We start from the raw sequence: 25,345 nt of genomic DNA, 5'->3' as shown, positions 1-25,345 counted from the left end.
CTGGGAGTCAAAATTCTTTCAATATATACAGTCAGTCTCAACTTGATCTTAACTAGGACCCTATGAGGGATTCCTAATTTATAGGTGAGTGTAAGGCTCAGGAGTGATTGGCATCAAGTTGAGTGCTGGAGCCAGACTGAGTGCCAGCCCAGGGGTCTTGTCCACTCAACTACCACTGCTTTTGTTTAGAAGCACTTTGAGAGCTGTCTCATTTATTCAACAAGTATTTATTAAGCACCTGTCTAAAGTGTTTATAAAACATTTCAGGAATCCAAATAGCTAAAAATAGTTTCCTATTCCCATTTGTCATCAAGAAAAAAGAATTGTCCTGTTTTATCCTTCAGCATCTGTGAAGACTGGTGTGAGCCCATGGGAGAATGTGATTCTTAAGCCTCCGTACAAAAGCAGTTCCTGTTCTGGCACCAAAATGAAGATGCTGGAGTAGTGACCACTGATGAGACACAGGTTCCTAGTTTATAAGGAAGAGGTTGGCAGTAAGGATACTTTATAACTAGAATGTTCTTAGGAAGCCCTCAGCTCCAGTCTGAGTGGTACCAAATGTATATGGAAAGTCACTGAAACGTTCAAGGACTTGACGACCTGATATCCTCCCTTTTATATAGGAGGTCTTGCAGATGTCTTCAGAGGTAGGTATGAGCCTGGTGACTTTGTTCATGTTAATCGCTTGATGGCTTCAATCCACTCAACTCTCTCTGCCTTGCTGCTGGCCTGGATGTAGTAGTGGATGTCATCCTTAGTGATCACTTTAAAGAGGTTGCCTTGCACATTGCCTTTAACACCTAGAGAGAAAAGTCAATTGATGAAACAATGGATTGCTTTTAAAACCCCAGCTTTGAGCTTCCATGTAACAACATGCTCTTGCCCAGTGGGTAAGAAGGAAAGTTTTAATAAGCCCACTAGGTAAGAAAGAAAATATAATAGGCTTGGCCTATTGGAGCCTGGCCTGGTAAGAAGATGCACTTGTACCTATGATACCTAATGTACATAAGAGCAATACCAAACAATACTAGGTGAGGTATGGAAAGGGAGGTGGTTGAAGGCCAACAGGTGCTTGCCAAAAAATAAAGTTAATGGAAATGGAAGAATGTCCTCACAATTCATATTGCTTGCTGAATCGTGCCTGTGAATTGAAGGGTCATTCACAGTGGCAATTAAAAATAAGTGCCTCTAGATAATTCTCAGGAGGGTAATTAAAGATAAGTGCAAATCTGTGTTGGTAAGAAAAATTGAAATACTGCAAGTTCCATCACCAATGATGTAACAGGTCTGAGCCAAATAAAATGACTCACTGCTCAGTAAGTCAGTCCATCTCATTATTTTTCTTTATTTCCTGACCGTGCTTTGGTCTTGACCAGTGGAATGCACAAACATTAACTAGTTTTACCGCAGTGATACCTGGGGCAAAAAAAAAAAGTGCTTCATCCCTGTTCCAGAGGCATAGAAATTCCATTTTCTAGAGGCAGAGTAAAACCTGAGTATGTAGAAAAATACTGACGTCTCTGTTTTTTTTCCTGTCAGTTCTGAAATAGTGGCAGCAAACAAGATCCTTCCTATTGTACCTCCAAGAATTAAAGGGTAAAAAGGGACTATTGTTTTCACTTATTAAACCTATGCAATCCCTTTTTTTAGAGCTCCTGAGATACTGGATGAATGCTTGTGGTCCCTGCTGTCTTGGGGTGGTAGGCAGAAGCTGCCTCTTACCAGTGGGAACTCCATTATCCTCCAAAGCTGAAACCAGCGAGCCACGGAGAGAAAACCCACCAACTGGCCTGTTCTCCTCCTATAGACACAGAAAAGAAATCTAAGTGAAAATCATGATTGCACTAATGCAAAAAGGAATGAGTTCCCTTCAATTCCAGAAGTAAGAGTTGCTTGAAGCTGTAACAAAATAATGGCAACAGAAGTAACAGCTACAGGTGATGGTCATGTGGTCCTGTGCACAAGTATCTGGAATATTTGCAGGGTCACTCCTCAGATAAGGAAGCTTGGACTTTTCAAGTCAGTATCAGTTCTGTAAGGTTGACCTCACTCATTCTTGCAGACTCGGGATATCTATTAACTACATCTTCATGAATAAATTACTTCTGGCCTGACCCTTTTCTCTGGCAAAAGAACCATCCTACACAAAAATTTTCTTTCCTTAAAGCTAAATTTCTGTCATAATGACTTCTGACCCACCCTGGCCATCCAAAAACAATTTTCCTTCTATTTCTAACAATATTATGGAAATTGGCACATTAATCAAAGGATATCACAAGGAAGTGTATCATTTGTTGTTAAATTAGCGTATCAGGGTAAATACAAGTTAGAATGAGAGAGATGACTATGAGCTTTAAGTCTCCAAAGGCTTGACTGATGGGACATTAGTTTAGTGGCACCTTAAATGATAAGTAGCATTTGGATAGCTAGAGAAGTAGGGTGAAAATCATGAGCAAAGATGGAATCTGTATGGCTGAGTCATAGAGTTTATGTAGAAAAATGAAAGATAGGGGGCGGAGCCAAGATGGCGTAGTAGAAAGACGCACATACACATAGTTCCGAACCCACAACCCATAGAACAACTACAAAGAAGTAACTCACGGCGAATTCTGCACCCAGAGGCCACAGAACCTTGGAGCGAGGGAGATTTCTGTTCCGGAGAGACCTGCAAACCTCTCATAAAAGGTCCTTCGTGCTGCGGACTGGGCGCCGGGACTGGGAGCTGAGTACAGCCCTGCCGTGGCCGCGGCACCGAGAGGAACAGATCCAAGCGGGCTTCAGGGACGGGATCTCCAGCGGCCGCACAAGTACCTCCACCCACAGGTGACGGGGGTCGGTGAGAGAGTCCCTTTGGCGGGTCGAGGGGGGAGTGGGGTGCCCCCATGGCTCGGGCCCCCTCGGGAGACAGAAGCTGAGGGGCAGCGGCAGACCAGGGCTCTTCAAGCAGGCAGGAGCCTGGATCCATTGTTGAAGGTCTGTGCATAAACTCCCTGAGGGAACTGAGCCTGAGAGGCAGCCCTGCCCTCACCTGAGCATCTGAATTTAATCTCACACTGAATAGCAGCCCTGCCCCCGCCCAAAGCCCTGAGGCTGGAAGCAGCATTTGAATCTCAGACCCCAAACACTGGCTGGGAGGATCAGGAGGTGAGGTGGGTGTGAGGAAAATATTCAGAGGTCAAGTCACTGGCTGGGAAAATGCCCAGAAAAGGGAAAAGAAATAAGACTATAGAAGGTTACTTTCTTGGTGAACAGGCATTTCCTCCCTTCCTTTCTGATGAGGAAGAGCAATGCTTACCATCAGGCAAAGACACAGAAATCAAGGCTTCTGTGTCCCAGCCCACTCAATGGGCTCAGGCCATGGAAGAGCTCAAAAAGAATTTTGAAAATCAAGTTAGAGAGGTGGAGGAAAAGCTGGGAAGAGAAATGAGAGACATGAAGTCAAAGCATGAACAGCAAATCAGCTCCCTGCTAAAGGAGACCCAAAAAAATGTTGAAGAAAATAACACCTTGAAAACTAGCCTAACTCAATTGGCAAAAGAGGTTCAAAAAGCCAATAAGGAGAAGAATGCTTTCAAAAGCAGAATTAGCCAAATGGAAAAGGAGATTCAAAAGCTCGCTGAAGAAAATAGTTCTTTCAAAATTAGAATGGCACAGATGGAGGCTAAGGACTTTATGAGAAAGCAAGAAATCACAGAACAAAGCCAGAGGAATGGAAAAATGGAAGATAATGTGAAATATCTCATTGGAAAAACAACTGACCTTGAAAATAGATCCAGGAGAGACAATTTAAAAATTATGGGACTACCTGAAAGCCATGATCAAAAGAAGAGCCTAGACATCATCTTTCATGAAATTATCAAGGAAAACTGCCCTGAGATTCTAGAACCAGAGGGCAAAATAAATATTCAAGGAATCCACAGAACACCTCCTGAAAGAGATCCAAAAAGAGAAACTCCTAGGAACATTGTGGCCAAATTCCAGAACTCCCAGGTGAAAGAGAAAATATTGCAAGCAGCTAGAAAGAAACAATTCAAGTATTGTGAAAATACAATCAGGATAACACAAGATCTAGCAGCTTCTACATTAAGGGATCGAAGGGCATGGAATAGGATATTCCAGAAGTCAAAGGAACTAGGACTAAAACCAAGAATCACCTACCCAGCAAAACTGAGTATAATACTTCAGGGGAAAAATTGGTCTTTCAATGAAATAGAGGATTTTCAAGCATTCTTGATGAAAAGACCAGAGCTGAAAAGAAAATTTGACTTCCAAACACAAGAATGAAGAGAACCATGAAAAGGTGAACAGCAAAGAGAAGTCATAAGGGACTTACTAAAGTTGAACTGTTTACATTCCTACATGGAAAGACAATATTTGTAACTCTTGAAACATTTCAGTATCTGGGTACTGGGTGGGATTTCACACACACACGCACACACGCACACACACATAGAGACAGAATGCACAGAGTGAATTAAAGAGGATGGGATCATATCTTAAAAAAAAATGAAATCAAGCAGTGAGAGAGAAAGATATTGGGAGGAGAAAGGGAGAATTGAATGGGGCAAATTATCTCTCATAAAAGAGGCAAGCAAAAGACTCATTAGTGGAGGGATAAAGAGGGAAAGAATAAAATGCCTACTCATTTTGGTATGAAAACCTATCTTACAATACAGGAAAGTGGAGGATAAGGGGATAAGCAGAGTGGGGGGGGATGATAGAAGGGAGGGCATGGGGAGGAGAGTGCAATTTGAGGTCAACACTCATGGGGAGGGATAGGATCAAAAGAGAATAGAAGTAATGGGGGACAGGATAGGATGGAGGGAAATATAGTTAGTCCTATACAACACAACTATTATGGAAGTCATTTGCAAAACTACACAGATTTGGCCTATATTGAATTGCTTGCCTTCCAAAGGGAAGGGGTGGAGAGGGAGGGAGCTAAAGGAGTTGGAACTCAAAGTGTTAGGATCAACTGTAATGTTCTTACCACTAGGAAATAAGAAATACAGGTAAAGGGGTATAGAAAGCTATCTGGCCCTACAGGACAAAAGAGAAGACAGAGACAAGGGCAGAGAGGGATGATAGAAGAGAGAGCAGATTGGTCATAGGGGCAATTAGAATGCTTGGCGTTTGGGGGGGGAGGGGAGAAAAGGGGAGAAAATTTGTAACCCAAAATTTTGTGAAAATGAATGTTAAAAGCTAAATAAAAAAAAAAAAATGAAAAAAAGAAAAAGAAAAATGAAAGATAAGACTGGAAAGTTAGGATTGGGGTTAGATTATGGAAGACTTGAATAAAAAGATAAGAAGACTGAAATATATCATCACAGGGGATTCCAGCACGTGATTATCTTGAAGATAGATTTATAGAGAGCCATAATGAAACTGATCTTTAAGAAATATCTGGTATACTTTGGAGGGGGAGGAAAGTGAAAGCAAGGAACAGAAAATTCCGCAAGGGGGGTTCTGCTGCAATAATCAGATGAATAAGGTCAAAACTGGTGTCTCTATTGTCCATCGAAACAGAAAGAAAGAACAATTATACATCAATTTAGGAAGAAAGAGTTGTCTGGGTTATCACATCTCACATTTCATCATGAGGATTTTCCTGAAAATAACCCTTTGAGGTAGGTAGGGCTTGCAAGTATCACGCTCAGGGCTAGTGCTGAAGTGCGCTATTGCTCACCTTAGAAGGGTTATAATAGTGTAGGAAAGCTGGGTCACTCCTCAGAACAAAACGCCTCACCTTCCAGTTTTTCCTCTTGTGTCCCTGGAACAGAGAAAACCAATTGCACCTTAAGATCCTTTCACATATCAACTGCATCTTTAAGCAGGTTCAAGCAGAACCTGCAAATTAAAATACTGCGACATTGTTTTGGGACCTTTCCTAAAGTCACCCTCTGATCAGTGGACCTTTAGGAGAACCTTTGGCAGAACCTGTAGGGCCAAGAAAGGTAAGCACAGAAAATGGAGTGTGTTGTCCCAATCTAAACCAACTCAAGGGGAGGAGGAGAAACAGGGAGGTGAGTTAGGCAAATAGAGTTTTCTTTTTGAGAAAACTTCATGTTAATATTTTTTGTGTTCAGTCATTTCTGATTCTTTATTTGGAGTTTTCTTGGCAAAAACACTAGTGGTTTTGCCATTTCTTTCTGTAGCTCATTTTACAGATAAGAAAACTGAGGTAAACAGGGTGAAGTGACTTGCCCAGGGTCACACAGCTAGGAAGTGTCTAAGGCCAGATTTGAACTCAGGAAGATGAGTCTTCCTAACTCCAGACCCAGGACTCTATCCACTGCACCACCTAGCTGCCCTTCACATTGAGACAGATAGATAGAGAAAGAGAGAGAGAGGGAGGGAGGGATGGATGGATGGATGGATGATAGGTAGATAGATCAATTGATCGATTTCAATATAGATATATATATAAGACATGGGTTCAAATCCTGGTTCTGGCACAGGCTAGTGATATGGCTGCAGTGCCCAGACAACTATAAAACTAAATCACAGATGAGTTCTTGATCCAAATGGGTAGAGGAGAGAATTTCCATATACGCATAACATCCCATGTCCAAACCTCCTCTCCCCGCAAAATAAACAAATAAATACAAGTACATTTTTGAACTTGCTTCCTGTTGCTAGAGCTTTTGTCTGTGTAATCCAAACTGCACCATAGGATTCTTAATTCCTTGCTTCTGTTCTCTGCGGTTCCCTCCCTCTCTGGCTATTCCAGCTGGCATGGTATTCTCCTTCTGCCCGGTTGAGAAGCCCACGTAGCTATACCTGCTTGGCTAAATATCCTTGTTTAATCACGGTGCCACTCAGTTCAGCGGTGCTAAAGTTGAATTCTTCTTTCGAATTTGTCTTCTTCTTACAGCTTTCACTCTACAGAAGATAAAGAAAAAGCAACAGTTGGGCTGCCAAGAAAATTAAATTCCTTGAGTCAAAAACAAATCAGAACTCATAATGCATTTGTTCATGTGACTAATTCTACCACTTCCCATAGCTGTGTAGCACACACTGCACAATTCTTTCTAATGTCCTCTATGCAAGTCTGTGTCTCCAGCAGCAGGCAGTGGAAAGGAAGGTACCATAGATGGAGATCCTGCTACCACTTACAAAAGTGTACAGGGCTGTAGAATCATCTAGAAACTGCTCTGCTAAATCTCCAGAGCGAATGGCCTCAGTGCTCCGGTTTCCAATGGGCTTAAGGAAGTTCTCCTCCATCAGCATGGAGGCCAGAGTGACCGCTTCAATCCGACTAGCAGCAAAGTGACTGGAGATTAGCCAGTCCACCAGAGAAGAGCCTGGGGGAAGGTGAGGACAGGTCAGATCTCACTAGGGCAGAAGGTACTGCCTCCTTCACAACTAGACTGGCAACCCTCTCAGCATCCGGCCCTATAAAACAGCCAGCCACATCTCAAATGAAAACAGACTGTCTGACAGCACAAGCCCAGAGCAGCCTGAAAGACTGCCAGAGTGACCCAGTGTGATGATAAAGAACATTGATGGCACACCCCACTACCCAATAGTTTGTTAACAAATTCTATCTCAGCCAAGTGGGCCAGGACATGACTCTGAGCTCAACTCAAGCAGGCCCAGGCACATTATCTCTATAACCCCTTGAGCAAAATTCCAGACTCCCATCTCTCTGTGTATTTTCCAATGCAGAGTGCAATCCACCCTCCTTTGCCAGCCTCCAAGTGACTAGCTCCTTGGGCATACCTATGAAGGTCTTTTTATAGGTGCTTCCCTGTTCCATGTTGGGTGATGGGCGTATTCCACAGCTACTGTCCTGCATCTTCTCAATTATATTACTATGCAATGCAAGAGATAGGAATTAGTGTCTTGTCCAATGTTTACCAAAACGTACCAATCCAGCCATGGTGTATGAGGGAAGAGACTTGGCTGAAGGTGGACTGGATTAGTAGGTAGGCTACTAATATATGGATTAGTAGAAACAAATCAAGACGGATTGGCAAGGCCAGGAAGTAGTTCTGAGCCTAACAGTGGAGCAGAGGGGAATGGAGGGGGGTGGAGAAAAACACAATTTGAAATGAAATATAAAACCCTTCATAACCTGGTCCCCTCCTAATTTTCCAGTCTTCTTACACCTTACTCCTCCCAATGGACTTTGCAGTCCAGTGACACTGGCCTCCTTTTTCCTCATACCAGATACTATATCCCAGTTCTAGACATTTTTACTGTCTGTCCCCTTTTCCCAGAATTCTCTCCCTCTTCATTTCCATATCCTGGCTGCCCTGGCTTCCTTCAAATCCCAGCTATCTTGTTCATACATAGTTATTTGCATGTCTTTGGGGACCGCCTTTTGTCTCCGTATGACCAGCACTTAGCACAGCACCTAGAACATGGTAGGCAGTTAATAAATGCTTCTTGACTGAAGCATTGACTGTTGACTACATTTGTAGGTTGAAGTAAAAACCATCAAACAGGAATGGGAAGACTGATACCTGGAAAAGTAGTAGTAACTATGGATCAAGTATGTAGCATGGCTTTCTCCTATTCGTTTTAATTCTTCTATGTAACATGACTAATGTGAAAACATGTTTAATAGGAATATATGTGTAGAGTCCATATAAGATTGCATTCCATCTTGGGGAGGGAGGGAGAGAAAATTTAAAACTTATGCAAGTGATTGTTGGGAATTGAAAACAAATAAATTAGGAGGAAAAAAATAAATATGATGCCTCATAATAAAAAAAATTAAAAATAAAAGGAAAAAAAGTATATAGTATTATTGGGCAACTAGGTAGTACAGTGGATAGAGCATTGGGCCTGGAGTTAGGAAGACTGGATTTCAAATCCAGCCACAGATACTAACTGTGTGACCCTGGGCAAGTCATTTCACTGTGTTTGCATCAGTTTCCTCATCTGTAAAATGAGCTAGAGAAGTAACCAGGAAATCACTCCAATATCTTTGCCAAGAAAACCCCAAATGGAGTCACAAAGAGTTAAAAATGACCAAAATAAGTGAACCACAAAGATGTGACATTATTAATTAATCACTTGCCCTTAAAAGCTCTGAAGATAGTGATAAAAGCAGGGCAGGACAGGGAAAGAAAGAATCGCACTCACTGAAGGCTGATGTGAGAGGGAAGCCGGAAGGAGTTTTTCATGATATGAAGCTGCTGGACTTTTCCTGGTTGTCCGGCATGAATTGCACCTGTTATCTCAAAGGCCCACGCATCCCTCTCTTCTCTGGAACAGGCCTCCAAGAAGTAGTCTGTAGATGTTCTGGTCCTTAGCTTAATGAGGAGCTGTGGCAAGAAACAGAGTCAACCAATCACATTGGAGTTTGGCAAGAATATGTAAAACAGTGGATACCTTCTGGGACCCAACCAGGATGAAACAAAGAATTTTAAGGATCCTAAAAGTCTTAGAGACTAATGAAATTGGATTCTAGACATCAAAGTCCCTTGGCATCTCAGCTTGAATAGGATAATAATTTTCTAAAAAGTCTAAAATTCTCATTTCCCCTAAATTGTCATCGTGTCTCCTGAGCTTGCTTAAGCAGAGGAATGACTTCATTGTAGTCACAAGATTTAAAGCTGGAAATGACCTCCATTTGTTATCTCTTGAAATCGATCATTTCCTTTATCTTAAGTCATTTACTAAGAATTCTAGAAAATGCAATGTTTAGGGAAGCTGTGGAGAAAATACAGTAAAATGGCAAGAGAACTCTGTCCCATATTAACTTTGATAAGTCACTGAACTTGTATTCTTTCATCAGAAAAATGAGGAGGTCAGACTAGATGACTTCTCTGGCTCCTTCTGTGAAATGAGGACTTCATCCCTATTCTTCTCCTCCACCTGGGGTGCTAACAACAAAAACCTTCTAGGTAAGACCATCCAACCACATTTAGAGGATGTGTCCAGGTAGGATGCAGAAGAGCAAAGTTCTCAGCATCCTTCTGCTGTATTCAGAGACCCCCTCAAGGAGACCATAGTCCCAAGGTCAATTCTCAACCTTCTTTTCTTGTTCCATATTCTGTCATTTGTCAGTCTCTCAACTCTTACTCTCTAGGACAGACCCCACTCCCAACCCCCCACCTCCAATTCCATCCCAAGATTCCATTTGCCTGTTTTAATATTTTGGCTTCATCTTAACTTTTTATAGCCTATAACTATAAAAGGCAGTTTTATAGTTAGGCATAGTAGATAGAGGGCTTAGCCAGGAGTCAGGAAGACCTGAGTTCAAATCCAGCCTCAGACACTTACTAGCTATGCGTGACTCTGGGCAAGTCACTTAACCTAACCTCTTTCTGCCTCATTTTCCTCAATTGTAAAAGGGGGGAAATAACAACACTTCCCTCCCAGGGTTATTGTGAGGCTTAGGCACACTAGCTTTTTATTTATTAAGCATGATTTAATTTATTATTGACATTTATTAAGTAGGGACTTACGCTTTTTTCCTTCTTTCTATAAAGGGAGAGAGAATGTCTTCTATTTTGTAGCCCTAATACCTAGCATATTCTACTACATAATGAATAAATGTCAATTGACTCTTTGATTTAGTTGCTTTATAAGGATGGGGTAGACTTGTCTCTAATTTTAATAGGGTCAAATCTTAGCACAATCAAGAGTCAATTGCCAAAGTGGTAAAAGATAATGTGGCAGAGTGGTTAGAAGGCTCAACTTGCAATCCAAAATCTTGGATTTTAACTCTGCCATTATCATGAGTACCTGAGTTTCCTCATCTGTAAAATGGCACTAATAGCAATTATGCTACCTACCTCAAAAGATTTTTGTTAAGAAAGTATTATTGAAACAAAGTATCATAAAATGTGAATTACTGTCATCATTATAACTACTAAAAATGATCATAAAGTGGTAAAAACATCCTAGAGAGGTCATATCAACACAGGGTAACCATCATAAGAGCAAACCAAAGTGGGTGATGGTGGTAGGAGTCTGGGTATGAGTAGAGAAGAGAAAGATCTAAAAGAAGGGACTTTCATCCCACTGTTTCTCTTTTCTTTTTTTAAATAAAAAAAGTAATAACTTTTTTCACATACCGGTCTGTTTTCATACTCCAGACAAGGGCACGTGATGGTACAGCCATCCAGGAGGATCTTGCCCTTAGGAGAGGCCTCTCTCCTGCCTCCCTCGAGCTTATAATACAGCAGCGTGTTCTGTCTCAATACAAACCATCTCACCTTCCAGTTGTGGACAATGTGGCCCTGTGGCAAATGAAAATTCCATGTCAAACACCATGCAGTGCACCAGCTTGGAAAGGCACCCATCCTCCTCGCTCAAGATATCAGCCAAGCTGAGTTCAGGCAAGTGTGCCCCATGGCCAAGTAGTAACTGGCATAGGCATGTTCCCCTGCCCCTCCCTAAATAAAAAGGCCTGTGTTGTAGCACTTAACTCCTCTTCCAACTAGAGAGAACTGAATACATCAATTTTCTGGATCACTCTTTCTGTTGTCCATGTGACAGGAATTCAGTTGGCTTGGGTCTCAATTTCCTCATCTGTCAAGTAGAAAAGTTTGGAACTAAATAACTTCCAAGGTCCCTTCCAGTTGAAATGCTGATTTCAACCTTGATACCAGATCCTTGGTCTTGAGGTTTTTGGCTACCTCCTCTCTCTGTGCCTTTGAACAGACCATCATCCATGCCTGGAATTGCCTCTCTCCTTCCCTCCTCCTTCTTAGAATCCTTGTTGTGTTCGTCCTTTGTGGCTGAAGAAGACCATGTCATCAGAGAAATGATGACATGACTTGCACTTGACTTTGTTTTGAGTGAGGGAGGACTGTGCAGGTCACCAGCCTCACTTCTCCTCCAGAGCCATCTGAATCCAGTGACCAGACAGTCATCAGGATGACTGGAGGTGACCCAGGATGCAGTGGGAGACATTGGCCCCTTTAGGCCAAGGTCTATTCAGGAACTCACTTAGGGTGAGGTAACGCCCATTCATTGAATAAGCCTGTTTAAGAAGTAGCCAGGGGGTGACCCCTTTAATGAGGCAAGGAAAAATGAAGATATCAGGCTGGGAGGGAAATCCTTACTTTCATTCAAAGCTCCACTCATTCTAAAGGAAGACATTCCTGATACCACTAGTTATCAGGGCTCTGAACCTCCTCAAACAAAGATCTAGAACTTTTTTTTTTCAATTCTGGGCTTCTTAAAAAGACAAACCTAGCAAAATGTATAAATCCTAAGCTCTGACCAGTCTTCCTTCTTCTTGTGAGTAGGACCAACATGCTGAGAGGTCATGATAGCCATCTTGTATCCAAATCATTCAACATAAAGTATTCAAACAAGAAAACTGGTGGTAAAGGGGGAATTCTTGGCCTTAATTAGGTCAATGTAAGGAGGGAGTGTCCTTTCAGAAGCCAAAAAAGAATGAGTTTGGTTCCCAGCCAAACCACAAGTTATAGAACAAATCAAGGTCTGGGCTTGTTTCCCAGAGCTGAGCATAACCTTTTGCTTAGATTCCAGCTTGGTGAATGCTTGTTCCTGTTGGAGTCAAAGCCCCCATGGGCACTGACAAACTCATTCTTCCACCCATTCATTCAATAAGCATTCATTTACCGATGAAGCAAAAACTTTGAGCTTAAGCACTCTCTTAAATGTTATTGAGGATACAAAAGAAATAGGAGATATGGTCCCTGCCAATGTTATTTTAGGTATGAGCAGAAAATCATTTTATATAACAAATTTTGAAGACCAAGAATATAGGCACAGAGGTTAACGTTGTTATCAAATAAAACTTCCCACAAAGTTTATCTAAAACATAATGAAATGCATAATAATTATAGCACTGCATGATGATTGGACTGGTTAGCAGTCCACATCAGAATATTACCTAGCCAAATCAAGTTTCAGCGTTACTTTTTTCCCTCTTAGATGGAATCATTTCTTTTAACTATGTACAGTTTAATTTTCTTTAAATATACACGTACATTAAGGGGCAAAGAAAGCTTCGTTTGTTTTTTTACTTCCCATTTTCTGTCCCTGGCATTCTATCTCCTTTCTGTGCCTTCAAATAGGCTGTTCTCCATACCTAGAATGCCCTCCTTTCTCACCTGCCCCTCTTAAAATTCCTGGTTTCATTCAGAATTTCCACCTTCTACAGGAGACATTCCTGACACTACTAATTATCCGTGCTCTATGCTTTCTCCGATTGTGTGTGTGTGTGTGTGTGTGTGTGTGTGTGTGTGTGTGTGTGTGTCCATGCTTATTGGGTCACAGGTTTTCTTTTATTAGAATGAAAGTTCCCTGAAGTCTACGGCTATCACTTTTGAAGAGCTTAAACATTTTTTTAATTCATTCATTCATTCATTCATTCATTCATTCATTCATTCGTTATTTTTATCCCCAGGATCTGTCACAATTCAATATACTTAGTAAGTTTTTAATAAGCGCTCATGGGTTTGGACTGGTTTACAAGTCAGCTCCCTAATTTCTGGGATCGTCTATATCCTTGGCCAAGGACTGAGGACTTCTGGGATTCTTCTGTCTCCAACCCCCACGAAGTACCCTCCCTTGTCTTCCCTTACCTCAGGGGTCCTTAGGAAGGGCTTTAGGTGTCTTAGATGTAAAAGACCTTAGGGTTGAATAGGGCTAGCCTTGGGGCTAAAATGGATGGGCCAGGACCCATGTCCTCTCCAACCAGTGGACATGAAATCTTAGTAGTAAAAAGGGCTATAGATACACAATGGGGGGGGGCGGGGGGGGGAGCGGGAATGAGCAGAGGGAGGGGGAGGGAGGGAGAGAAAGAGAGAGAGAGAGAGAGAGAAATTTATTAAAGGCTTATGATTACCATGTGTCAGGCACTGTGCTAACTAAGCACAACATGCAAAGGGGTACTTAAAAGAGAGAGGAGAGGACAGAAAAGAGAGCCACTCAAGATCAATGTGGGTGGCAAAGAGGAGGAGGCTGGAGAACAGGTGGAGAATTGAAGTGAAAGCAAAGGAGACAGGATTTGCACAGAAGGAGATAGAATAGTCACATGGCCGGCCACTTCATAGGCAGTTGCTGGGCTGAGAGCAAGGAGCCACCTCTTAGGAATCATGGAATTTTTAGTGCCAGAGGGACCAGTCCAACCCCTTCATTTTGCAGAGAAAACTAAGGCCCAAAGGTGTGCACCCAGAGGTGGTTTGCCCAGGGTTATAGAACTCAGCCAGGACCAGAAATTAGGGCTTCTGAATTCTCTCTCCAGAGTAACATACATGTTTTTGTTTTCAAATCTTATCTACCACCCACCCCTACCTACTCAGTCCTTGCAAAAACCACTGTGAGGAGGCCCCAGCTTTATAGCCTAGAGCAGTGATTACTAGTCTGTTCTGGGCTGACTCCTCATGCCTCAGCCTGTTTTCATTCTTTCCTCTTCACCTCTGGCACAAGTGGCTGTACGTTGGCTACAGCAACTCCCAAGTTAGGGAGCAAACCCTTCAGAATGCCCTTCTTGAAGATGCCAACCCCAGAATCGCAATGAGCTTTCTCTTGACTTTCCCAAAGGCCATCAGCGGGATGCTCTTCCCAGCTTGAGCGGAAAGAGTGGGGCTGAGGCTGGGGTTGGGGGCAGTGAGTGGATATAGAAAGCAAACTGAATCCCCTTTCCTGTGTGCATGGGATTCCAAGGCCTGGGAGTTGCTTGCTGCCCAGTGGCACCTAACCCAGGTCATCCTTCCCAGGGAGTTTCACTTTACTGCCTTCCAGCAGTCTCAAGCAGAGGCATGAGGTTACCCAAGACCACCACCCCTCCTTTCTCCCCCCCCCCCCCAAGTTCCCATCAGAAGAGCTATAGATAAGAGCTGCAAACTCATTTCAAGGGTTTGGAGTTCAGGACCACCTTGACTTCAAACTAGCTCCTAGAACATTTCCTAAAGGATTCATTTAATGAGTACATACACAATGCCTACTATACGCTGGTCACTGTGCTAGATTTGGGGATGGACAAAGACAAAAAATGAAGTCCCTGTCCTTAAAAAGCTTACGTATTAGTGGAGGGGAAACTCGTACAAAGAAAAATTGCTACAAAAGATACAAAGGAATTTCTGAGGTGGGGAAGGGTCCTAATTAACTAGAATGGGGTTTGAGATGGGAAGAGATTCCTTGTAGAAGATGGCACTGAGGTTGAGTTTTGATGGAAACTAGAGACTCTAGGGCCTGATCAAAGCTTGACCAAGGCCAATATAATGTCATGGGGGAGTAATGCGAGTGAGACAGTTTGGAGTGTATGAAGGACAGTATGGTCACTAAGGTTAGAGTCACATTATGAAGGGTTTTAGAATTCAAGCAGAAAGATTTATATTTTATCTTAAAGCAACATGGAAGTCACTGCAGCTTCTTGAGCTTTCAAGTGGCATAATCATTAACTTTTCTCTAAGAAATGTCCATTTAAAGTAGCTTGAAGTGAAAGAACTTTTTGTTGTAGTTCAGTCATTTTGGTTGTGTCCAACTCTCAACGACCCCAGAGGTTTTCTTAGCAGAGATACTAGAGTAGTTTGTCATTTCCTTCTCCAGCTCATTTTACAGATGAGGAAATGGATAGGGTGAAGTGACTTGCCCAGGGTCATACAGCTAGGAGGTTTCTAAGGTCAAATTTGAACTCAGGAAGATGAGTCTTCCTAACTCCAGTTCCAGCAATCTATCCACTGTGCCAACTGGCTACCCGTACTGAGTATGTCTTCCCTATTAATTTCATTCCCCTACTAGAACCTCTTCCAGAGTCCCCTAATCCTGACTAAAAATACTGCCCCTGGCCTGCCCCTGGTCCACCACAAAACCCTCAGATTTTCTCTACAAGCCACAGGAAAACCAGAAACGTTAACCATTAGCTGTTTTCCTGAGTTTCTGTCAAGCTTTGGTGAATTCTAAAGAAACAGACTTTATCATTCCAATTCAGTCAATCAAAAGTAGCCACATTTCTGTCTGAATCTTGGTGCTAGCATGAGCCTCATCTGGCCCTCCTTCAATTCCTCCCACTTAAGCAAATAGTAACGCTACCTTCCCACATAAATAAACATTACATACCATTGATATATTTGTTTTACACAATAATACCTAGTAACCGATCCCTAGTTCAAATTAATTCTGTCTCAGATATTTACTAGTTTGTGACCCTGGGCAAGTCACAACCTCTTTGCCTCAGTTTGCCCTTCTAATAATAATAAAAGCTAACATTTATATCACATTTAAGGCTTGCAAATCACTTTACAAATATCTCATTCTATCCTGACAACAATCCTGGAGGTAGATGTTTTTATTATTCCCATTTTACAGAGGAAGAAACCGAATTAGACAGAGGTGAAGTGATCACTAGCTTTTTGTTTTCAGTTATTTCTGACTCTTCCTGACCCCATTTGGGGTTTTCTTGGCAAAGATACTGGAATGGTTCGCCATTGCCTTCTCCAGTTCATTTTACAGATGAGGAAACTGAGGCAAATAGTGACTTGCCCAGGGTCACACAGCTAGTAAGTGTCTGAGGGCAGATTTGAACTCAGGTCTTGACCCCAGATCATTCAATCTGCTGCACTGTCAAATGTGGATAAAATAGCACTTACCTCCCAGGGCCGTAGTCAGAATCAAATGAAAAAAATGAATATATTTTATAAACCTTAAAGTGCTATATAAATACTAGTGATTATTATTATTAATCGTTAATGAATTAATTAATCATTAAATTAACTATAGGCTGGAATTGTAACAGTGAAAGGTTGCCTGGTGACATCAGGACAAACTGACTTCCATGCTAGCTGCCTGTCCAAAGGCAAGTCTGGCCTCAGTTTCCACAACATATGTAAAGTTCTTTGCAAACCTTAAAGCCTTTTTATAAACGTCAGTTATTAGCAACATTAACGTAAAATTTCACTGTTGCGGACAGCACTCTTAACAGTGCTATTATCTCTCTCTCTCTTCTGGATTTGTAGCTTGCAACGAACAGTCCTCTGCCTTCTGGACTAGCTGGGTTGTTCCTAACTCATCCCCACCCTCCCCTCAGGCCACAACTGGAAATGCCCTCTTAATGCTATTTTTTACAGACCACACCTTGTCCCTCCCAAAGCACTTCTGGGAAAGGCCCAGTTGGGTTGCTTCTTTGAATTCATTAAGAATACTTTTGTCACATGGCACATCTGTCTTCTAATCAAGATAGGAAGATACAGGTCTGGAGCAAAGAGAGGGGCACTGGGAGACTTAGAGGATCGGGGGCGGGGATGAGAGGGTGGACCTCCAGGGCTGGAGCACAGCCCCACATTCTGTAAAAAGATATGAAAAGAGATCTCAGGGCCCGGGCAGGGGAGGCAGGGAACCGAGTCTGGCCTTCTACTTACACAGCAATTTCTGTTCCTCTAGGGAAAAGTACTCCCTGGAAGAAAAAAAAACAAGCCACAAGCCAGGGAGAATTAGCCTGCAGGTGGACATTCACTCACCCTTTTCACAAGGAAGCCTTCCTTTAGCACTCCACCTTCTGGCTCCATCCTCGGTGAAAGACTAGCTACTGCTAGCAGTTAAGAGAAGCCAGCAGTTAAAAGGACTCCACCCTCTAGGCTCAAATACCTCAGCCAGACTTCCTTCTTCTCCCTCCTCCAGCTCTCCCTCCGCCTTCTGTGCCTGCCTAAGATCCTTCTACCTTTGTCTCCTCCTTTTCCTCTGGTGTTACAGGTCCTCCTTCCTGCCTTTCCCCTTTTGTGAATTAGGCTCTGTATCTGTAGGGTGATTTACGTGGGGTGGCTTCCAGAGAACACCTGCTTGGGATTGCCTCTGAAAATCCGCCTTCCTGGCTAGCGCTTTGGGCAGGGCCTCTTGGACTTTGGTATCACCTACACATTCCTTCAGTTACTTAAGTTGTTTAAGTCATTCTAGGGAGACTGAGATGCAGGGTAGGGGATAAGAGGAAGCAGCTTGCCAGATCTGGAATTCGTTCAGTTTTCTTTCTACGATTCTCAAAGCTTAAATTAGTTGAATTTTGAGATACAACCCCTTTCCTCTTCAAAGTGCTGCAGAATAGATGGGAACTATGGGAATAAAATGTTGCCTATATTGTCAGACTGCATTGTCTGAACTGTTTCCCACCCCACCTTTCTTTTTCATTTTGTTACAAAAGATCTATCTTCCTGAGTACAGGAGTGAAAGGAACCTAGCTGGGGTCTATGGGTTAGTAGAACACTGGACTTGGAGTCAGAACCCCCGGCTTCAAATTTTGCTTATTTTACAAATACCCAAATAATACTTATTTGACTACCAGCTGGGAATGAGCAAAGATTGTCAGATTTTGACAATGCCTGATGACTGCGCTTTGAATTCATTACTTTCCAAGGATTTAGAACTAGAAGTCAGATTTCAACCCCCTCATGTTACAGGTGGAGAAACAGACTCAGAGTGAAATACCAGAAGCCCCAAACATAACAAGTAAATAGCAATTATCAACCGACAAGCATTTGGTAAGCACAAAACAAAATGGAAGAGTTTCTGCTCTCAAGGAATTTCTATTTAATTTATGGAATGGGTCAGGACAGGACCTGTGATTACGTTGGTACTTTGGGGCACTGACGTAAGGTAATTTGTCCAGGATCATACAGTCAGTATGTGTCAGAGGAACTGATGAGGCTAAAGGTGAGGGGAACCCCAAAATACCGACGGTCCGGGTCGTGCTCGAATGAATTCGACTCAAGCCTTCTTAAAGCCAAAGAAAACAAAGTTTATTAAGGATTCGCCTAATTGGGTTGCCTCTTAAGGAGCCTAAGCTTTTGTAACACTTGTATTCACAAGCGGGCCAGACACAATCCCAGCCAGACAGAGTCTGAGCTGGATTGGATCTGAGCGCCTTCATGGAGGCAGGATGGAACTTAAATACAGAAAAGAGTATAGGAGGGATCTGGGGGTGGGGGGTTTGGTAGTCCAGGGTGGGTTTAGGAGGGGTCTTGAGGAGAGTCAACAAATATCAGACTTGGGGGCGCCTAAGTGGGAAGCAGGTAGGGCAATCGAGGGATAACAGACAATGATCACAGATCTGTGTATGAAAGGCCAGATTCTGTGAGGAGATACAGGAAGAGATCAATTTGAGTATGAAAGGTCAGAGTCTGTGACGAGATACAGGAGAGCTCAATTTGGGTATGAAAAGCCAGGTTCAGTGAGGAAATTCCAGGGGAGCTCAAGGAAGTTCCTAGAGGCTGAACCTCATCATAAGGACCTGAAATCACTAGGATATTCTATCAATACTGACTTGAATTTATATAGCTCTTTGAGGTTTACAAAGTGCTTTGCTAACATTATCTTGTTTGATCGTCAGAACAACCCTCTGAGGTTATCCCCATTTTATAGATGAGGTAACTGAGGATCAGAGGGGTGACTTATCTTTTCTCTTCATTCAAACACACATCTTTCTGACTAAGTCCAACACTTTATCTACTATGTCAAGCTGCTTCAGAAAGTATTGCAATGAGAGCTCAGCTCTGGAAGCATGCAAAAGAGATGACTGGTGGATGTTTAGCAGGGGCCCAGTACTCCTGACTTTTCAAAGTCCATAAGGTTGTAGCTTAGTACATTGTGTTTCCAATGTTTTTTCACATGAGTAGGAAAGAACAGAAATGATTAAGGCAAGAAGAAGAGGGAGAAGAAAGAGAAGGAGTGAGAGGGGGAGAGAAGAAGAAGAAGGAAGAAAAAGAAAAAAAGAGAAACTGAGGCCTGCTAACTTTTGAACACTCAATTCCTACTCAATTGCCAAATGAAAAGCCTTTTTGTCACCATGTAGAAAACAGACCAGAAATAGTCAGAGACACCTGCATATGCTCTGAAGAGGAGAGCTAGGCTCCTCCATTCCCTATCATCATAAATACCTAGAAGCAGTCACCTCAGACATTCAAATGGGTCCCCCATGTATAGTCCCAGGGCTAAACTCTCATTGATATGGTCAATTATGCTGATAGTTTTCATAATATAAAACTTCACTAACAAGGTCTTCCTTACAGATGCCCTCTTCTTCCCCAAGAAAGTTAGAGGAAGAAACCAGTCCTAGAATCATGAATTCTGATTTTATCCTAGATCGTTTCCTATTTTCTCAAGATGCGTTACAAAATTCTTGACTTTTACAATTTGGAAATGAATATATATCCTAAAGCACTTGGAAAATTTTGTAAGCATTTTTTCTGTTAAAACCCCCCCCATATCTCAATATCTGACAACATATTTTTAATTTTAATTTTTGTTGTCAACAATTTCTCTATCACTTTCTTAAATTTGGAAGTCAGCAAAACAGTAAGTCAAGCCGTGGGCACTGGTGTTTGCCATTTTCTAAGGTATAAATACTTGCACTGGAAATTTAACAATAGGTTCCCTTTCACTGGTTCAAAGTGGCTCCAGCACACAATTAGGTAGAGCACCTATTCACCTGAGACTCAAACAAGTCCTATTAATCTTATTTCTTATCTCAGGAAACTAGGACAGAGAAAGTTTCAGTAGCATACAAAGGATGGGAATGGGCAAAATAATCTTTAGGCTGTGTTCTCTACTCAAAGCAATTTTTTTTGACTCTCTAAGATAGCAGAAAGGAGATTTTGCTGGTCTTAATGATATTTCTTGAACCAGTTCAGTCTCTATCAGCCCCTATCTGCTTGCAAAGGGGAGAGAAAGAATTCCTTTATCTTAATCTGGCACACATGGAACATTCTTTTCATGCCAGGGAAGGCTCTTTGCCTAGGAAAGTGGATGAAGTAGTTTTCACTCATACAGTTATGGTCTGGTTCAGGCCCTTATCATTTGTACTATTGCCAATAACCTCCTAATTGACCTCTCCTTTTCAATCTAGCCTCTATTCTGCTGCCAAAGTGATATTCTTCACTTCAAACCTGGCCTAGCCCTTTGATTTTCTGGACTACTCCACCTCCACCCTAGCAGCCTTCACAGGCTGGCAACACTTCTCCATGACTTCGTCCTCCAATTGCTTAATTCCTTCCCAGAAGCTCCATTTAAGGAAGTATACTGGAAAATCACACTCCAATTCTAACTCTACCCACGACTGCTCTTGATGACTTCTCCATCTTTCCTCCCATCTCTACATTTTTCAGCTCCATTTTATGCGTTATTTTCCCCATTAGAATGTAAGCTCCTTGTGAGCAGGAACTATCTTTCTTTTTGCTTGTGCTTATATTCCCTGTGCTTAGAATGGCACCTGGCACATAGTATGCACTTAATAAATACTTGCTTGCTGTGTCTCCTGACAAGCTTCACTAATTTATATCAGATCACATCATTCCCCCTGATCGAAATGCTCCAGTGCCCTCCTGTAAGGTCAATGTAAAGTTAATGATGGGTGGGTGGAAGAATTAAAGATCTTCCCCATCCATTAATAGGCCTCAGACACCTTTTGTTAGTTTCTAATGAGGCATTGGGTCACTAGGGTCATGCCCTCCAACCCTGAAAAGAGTATATGTACTCTGAGTTGAGATTTTGCTTTGGGGCTTATTTTTTGGAATAAGGTGCTTGTGCTGGAAGAAGGTTCCTGTGCCAGATGAGACTCTGGGCAACCATCTTAAGAAACCCCCCAACTTTGAAAACCCAGATGTTGATGCTTCTCTCTCTGGGAATGATGTATGTGTTATCTATGGTCAGACAGCTGGGAGCTCTGTCTGTTGGTCTTTGTGTTTGTAATTTCTGCTTGTAATTTCTGTTTGTATTTTCTCTGAAGTTCAGGGTGCTGACTTTTCCCCCTGAACTAAATGAATGATATCTGTGCTTAATTCAAGTAGATTGTTGACCCCTCAAAAGTTGCCTTTCCTTTTAGAAAAGCAGATCTAAGAACCTGGACAGCAGGCCCTCTTGTGTACAGCAGGGTCCTTGCTGATACACCTCCCAATGCCTGTTGAACCAACGAAAATGAGATCTTTCCTGATTCTTGCCTCAGCAACCCCAGCCTCCTGCCCCTAGCATTTTAGTCCACCTCCAAAACTGTTGTTGACTTACTTCTTAAACATTTTATTTTTTATTTATGTGCACATCTTATTTTTCCCATAAATGTAAGGTTTGGAGGGCAGAGACTTCTTTCATCTTTATATCCTCAGCATCTATCACAGTGTTTGGTAGGTGTTTAATGAATGCTGGTAATCAAGATTGTTGTTTGTTCTTTCTCAAAGAGGTCCAGTTGATTTTGATTCACTACACATGAAACATGAGTCACCTCTCCTTCTCCTTCTTCATTTATGGTTCTGTGGCTGAAAATACCTTCCAGGAGGGATCTGTTCCAACATGAGCTAAGAGCAACTAACCACAGGGAAGGAAAAAACAAAGGAAGCAGACAGACAACTAAAAAACCAAGATTTCTGTTTGTCTATGTCTGTAGTGTGAGCTGGTGGGGAGGAGTGGTGATGGCCAGGTTATGAAAGGAGAAGTGTCTGTCTTGCTTTCACCAGGCAGCCATCCATTCCTACAGCTGTCTCTCCCTTCTTGGTACCAGATGGAGATTGGGGGATTACATATCTATTCCTTGCCAGCATGGAGTTAAATGGTGGAGGAGTTTTAGAGATAGATAGACAGACAGATGGCTGGATAGAAAGAAAGGAAGGAAGGAAGGAAGGAAGGAAGGAAGGAAGGAAGGAAGGAAGGAAGGAAGGAAGGTAGACAGATAGGTAGATAGATAGATAGCCTTGATTACTGCAATAATCTGCTGGTGAGTCTGCCTGCCTCAAGTATCTCTCCACTGCAATCCATCCTCCATTCAGCCACTAAAGTGATTCTCTTAAAATGCAGATCTGATCATGTCACCCCTTCCCCCAACCTGCACACTCAATAAATTCCATTTGTTCCCTGTTGCCTCCAGGAACAAATACAAAACACTGTGTTTGCCATTCAAAGCCCTCCCTAACCTATCCCCTCCCACACACACATCCACTCTTCTCTTTTTTTGGAGGCAGTTGGGATCAAGTGACTTGCTCAGTATTATTCTGGTCGGTAAGTGCTCTCTTTACTCCTCTGCTCTGAATTCTAACCCCTTAGCTTCTTTTAAGTCCCAACTAAAATCCCACCTTATATAGAAACCATTCCTTTTTTCCAGTACTCTCCCTCTTTAAAGTATTTTCCATTTATGCTATATATAGCTTGCTTTGCATACATTTGTTCGCATATTTTCTCCTCAATTATATTGCAAGCTTCTTAAAGGCAGATACTGTCTTTTGCCTCTTTTGTGTCCCTGGCACACTGCCTGGCACATGGTAGGAGCTTAAAAAATGTTTGTCAGTTGATGGATGTTGTTGTTCAGTTGTGTCCAACTCTTTATGACCCATTTGGGGTTTTCTTGGCAAAGATACTAGAGTGGTTTGCCATTTCCTTCTCCAGCTCACAGGTAGGGAAAAAACAAAGGAAGCAGACAGACAACAAAAAACCAAGATTTCTGTTTGTCTATGTCTGTAGTGTGGGGTGGTGGGGAGGAGTGGTGAGGGCCAGGTTATGAAAGAAGTATCTGTCTTGCTTTTGTGGGGCATCATTTCTTCATTTTACAGAGGAGGAAACTGAGCATAATAGGGATAAGTGACTTGCCCAGCCTCACACAACTGGTAAGCATCTGAGGCCAGGTTTGAACTCATGAAGATGAGTACTGTTTCTAAGCCCAGTGCTCTATTCACTCCACCACTTAACTGCCCTGATATGTATATATACACGTGTGTACATATGTATATATGTATGTTTGTGTGTGTACTAATAATCACTTAATATCATTTTTGGACTTTAATAAGGACCAGAACCTGAATTAATCAATCAGAAGAGCCTACATCTAACAGCCTCTTTGTTCTCTGAAGTAAACTCAGAGAATACCTCTTCCTATGTCAACAAGGCCAGATGAGGCTGACTTAGCATTCTTTATGAGACCCTTTAACCCAAGACACTACCTTGAATAATGGGACTTTTTCCATAACTTAATATTTTGTGGACATATACCATGTTATGTTAATGGTATGTTAATGGTAAAGAAAACATAGATATCCTGGGACAAAATTTCTAAGGAAACTTTGTCAACTCTCTTATTTTATTGTATTTACAACTTATTCAATTAAGAAAATTCCTTTCTCATGGTAAATACATATAGAGACCATAAATCTGAGGAACACAGACATCTTTGGATTGTCCTAAAACAAATTTAAGCCTGGTCATCTTGTATCAGGCAGTCAGAAGTTTCCTTCTGGCTCCATGATCATGTATCTGCTAGCTTTAAGGGAATAAATAATATGAATTTAGTCTGTTTGCCTCTTTTAACTAAACTTTCAGGTTGACAGAACACACACATATGTACATACATACACACATGATGCACATGCATGTATGTGTGTATGTGTATATGTAACAGACCTTGACTTTCCATCTTTGAAATGACTCTCAACCAACCTGCACTCATATTGACAAGTGTGGGATCCCCAGAGAGAAATAAAACTATTCCACTAATACTCAGTACTCAGAGCCATAGAGATAATCCTGGGGGTGGGGGGGATTCACTTCTACCACTCACCATTGTAATGCCTGAATTTCCATCATTGTGCTTCCCATTTATGCGAAATCAGTCATCAAGATACCATTTACCCTTAAACATAAAAGATTTACTAAATAAGGCATAAACAGCAATAATGAAAACATTTACACAGTAGAAAACAAAAGCTGGAGTAATAAAACATCACTGTCCACCCATTAACCTAAGTCACACTCGTCCACAAATATACATCCATGTAGAAGAGTGGGCAAACCCTTACAGAAACCTAGCAGGAGACAGACATATGGTTGGAAAAACCCATGTGTCCAGGGCAACTCACAACTTTGGGCTACAGACTTTGATGTCTTTGGTACCTTCAAACATAATTCACATCACATGAAGCTGTTTCTCTGCTCTGTGTTTCTCATCTGGTCCTAAATGAAGCAGCGACAAGCTTTTTTCATGTCCAGCCACCCTTAGCAGGCCTCTGAGTGTTACACTCAGTGAAGAGTTGTTCCATTAAGTTTGAGAATGCCAAGCTTCACCAATCTGCAAAGAGGGGATTCAGCTTTGCCCAATGAAGCTCCAAGTCTCACGGCTCCCAGCAAAATATACGCAAAGCTTGCCTGTTGCCTTTTGTATCACCCTCTCCAATCAGACAGGACAGCAGCAGGAAACAGATGCCAGAGAAATATCCCCTCTCTCTGCTATAGGTAGCACTATAGAGTAATAGCCTCCTTAGTTCTTACAACAACAGGATTATGCTCTGAACCAATGAGTTTTCAGACCTTCTCCAATTAGCAATGAGCAAGGCAGCTCTCGTCCAATCAGCAAGTTCTCAACAAAACAGCTGGAAAAGTAGGCTGGAAATCTTTGGTGTCTTTTGTCATTGACTTCTTGTGACTCTTCCCATGCCCAGCCTTCCTCTCT

General features: G+C 42.1%; 1 protein-coding gene across 1 annotated transcript; it reads right to left on the bottom strand.

The window, feature by feature from the left end:
- Nucleotides 1-208: 208 nt before the first annotated feature.
- PLEK2 (pleckstrin 2) lies at nt 209-17,689 on the bottom strand. The gene is made up of 9 exons (XM_072629551.1): nt 17,397-17,689; nt 11,034-11,198; nt 9,094-9,275; nt 7,723-7,814; nt 7,117-7,304; nt 6,781-6,882; nt 5,687-5,770; nt 1,723-1,801; nt 209-800 (listed from the first exon to the last, which is right to left on the bottom strand). The coding sequence occupies exons 1-9, from the start codon at nt 17,442-17,444 to the stop codon at nt 673-675; spliced, it is 1,068 nt and encodes a 355-aa protein (XP_072485652.1). The 5' UTR covers nt 17,445-17,689; the 3' UTR covers nt 209-672.
- Nucleotides 17,690-25,345: the final 7,656 nt, after the last annotated feature.

The sequence above is a fragment of the Notamacropus eugenii genome, chromosome 1 (genome assembly GCF_028372415.1).
Source record: "Notamacropus eugenii isolate mMacEug1 chromosome 1, mMacEug1.pri_v2, whole genome shotgun sequence".
NCBI classification, from domain to species: domain Eukaryota; kingdom Metazoa; phylum Chordata; class Mammalia; order Diprotodontia; family Macropodidae; genus Notamacropus; species Notamacropus eugenii.
Note: the sequence above shows the minus strand (reverse complement) of the source record. Positions and strands in the feature narration are given on the sequence as shown.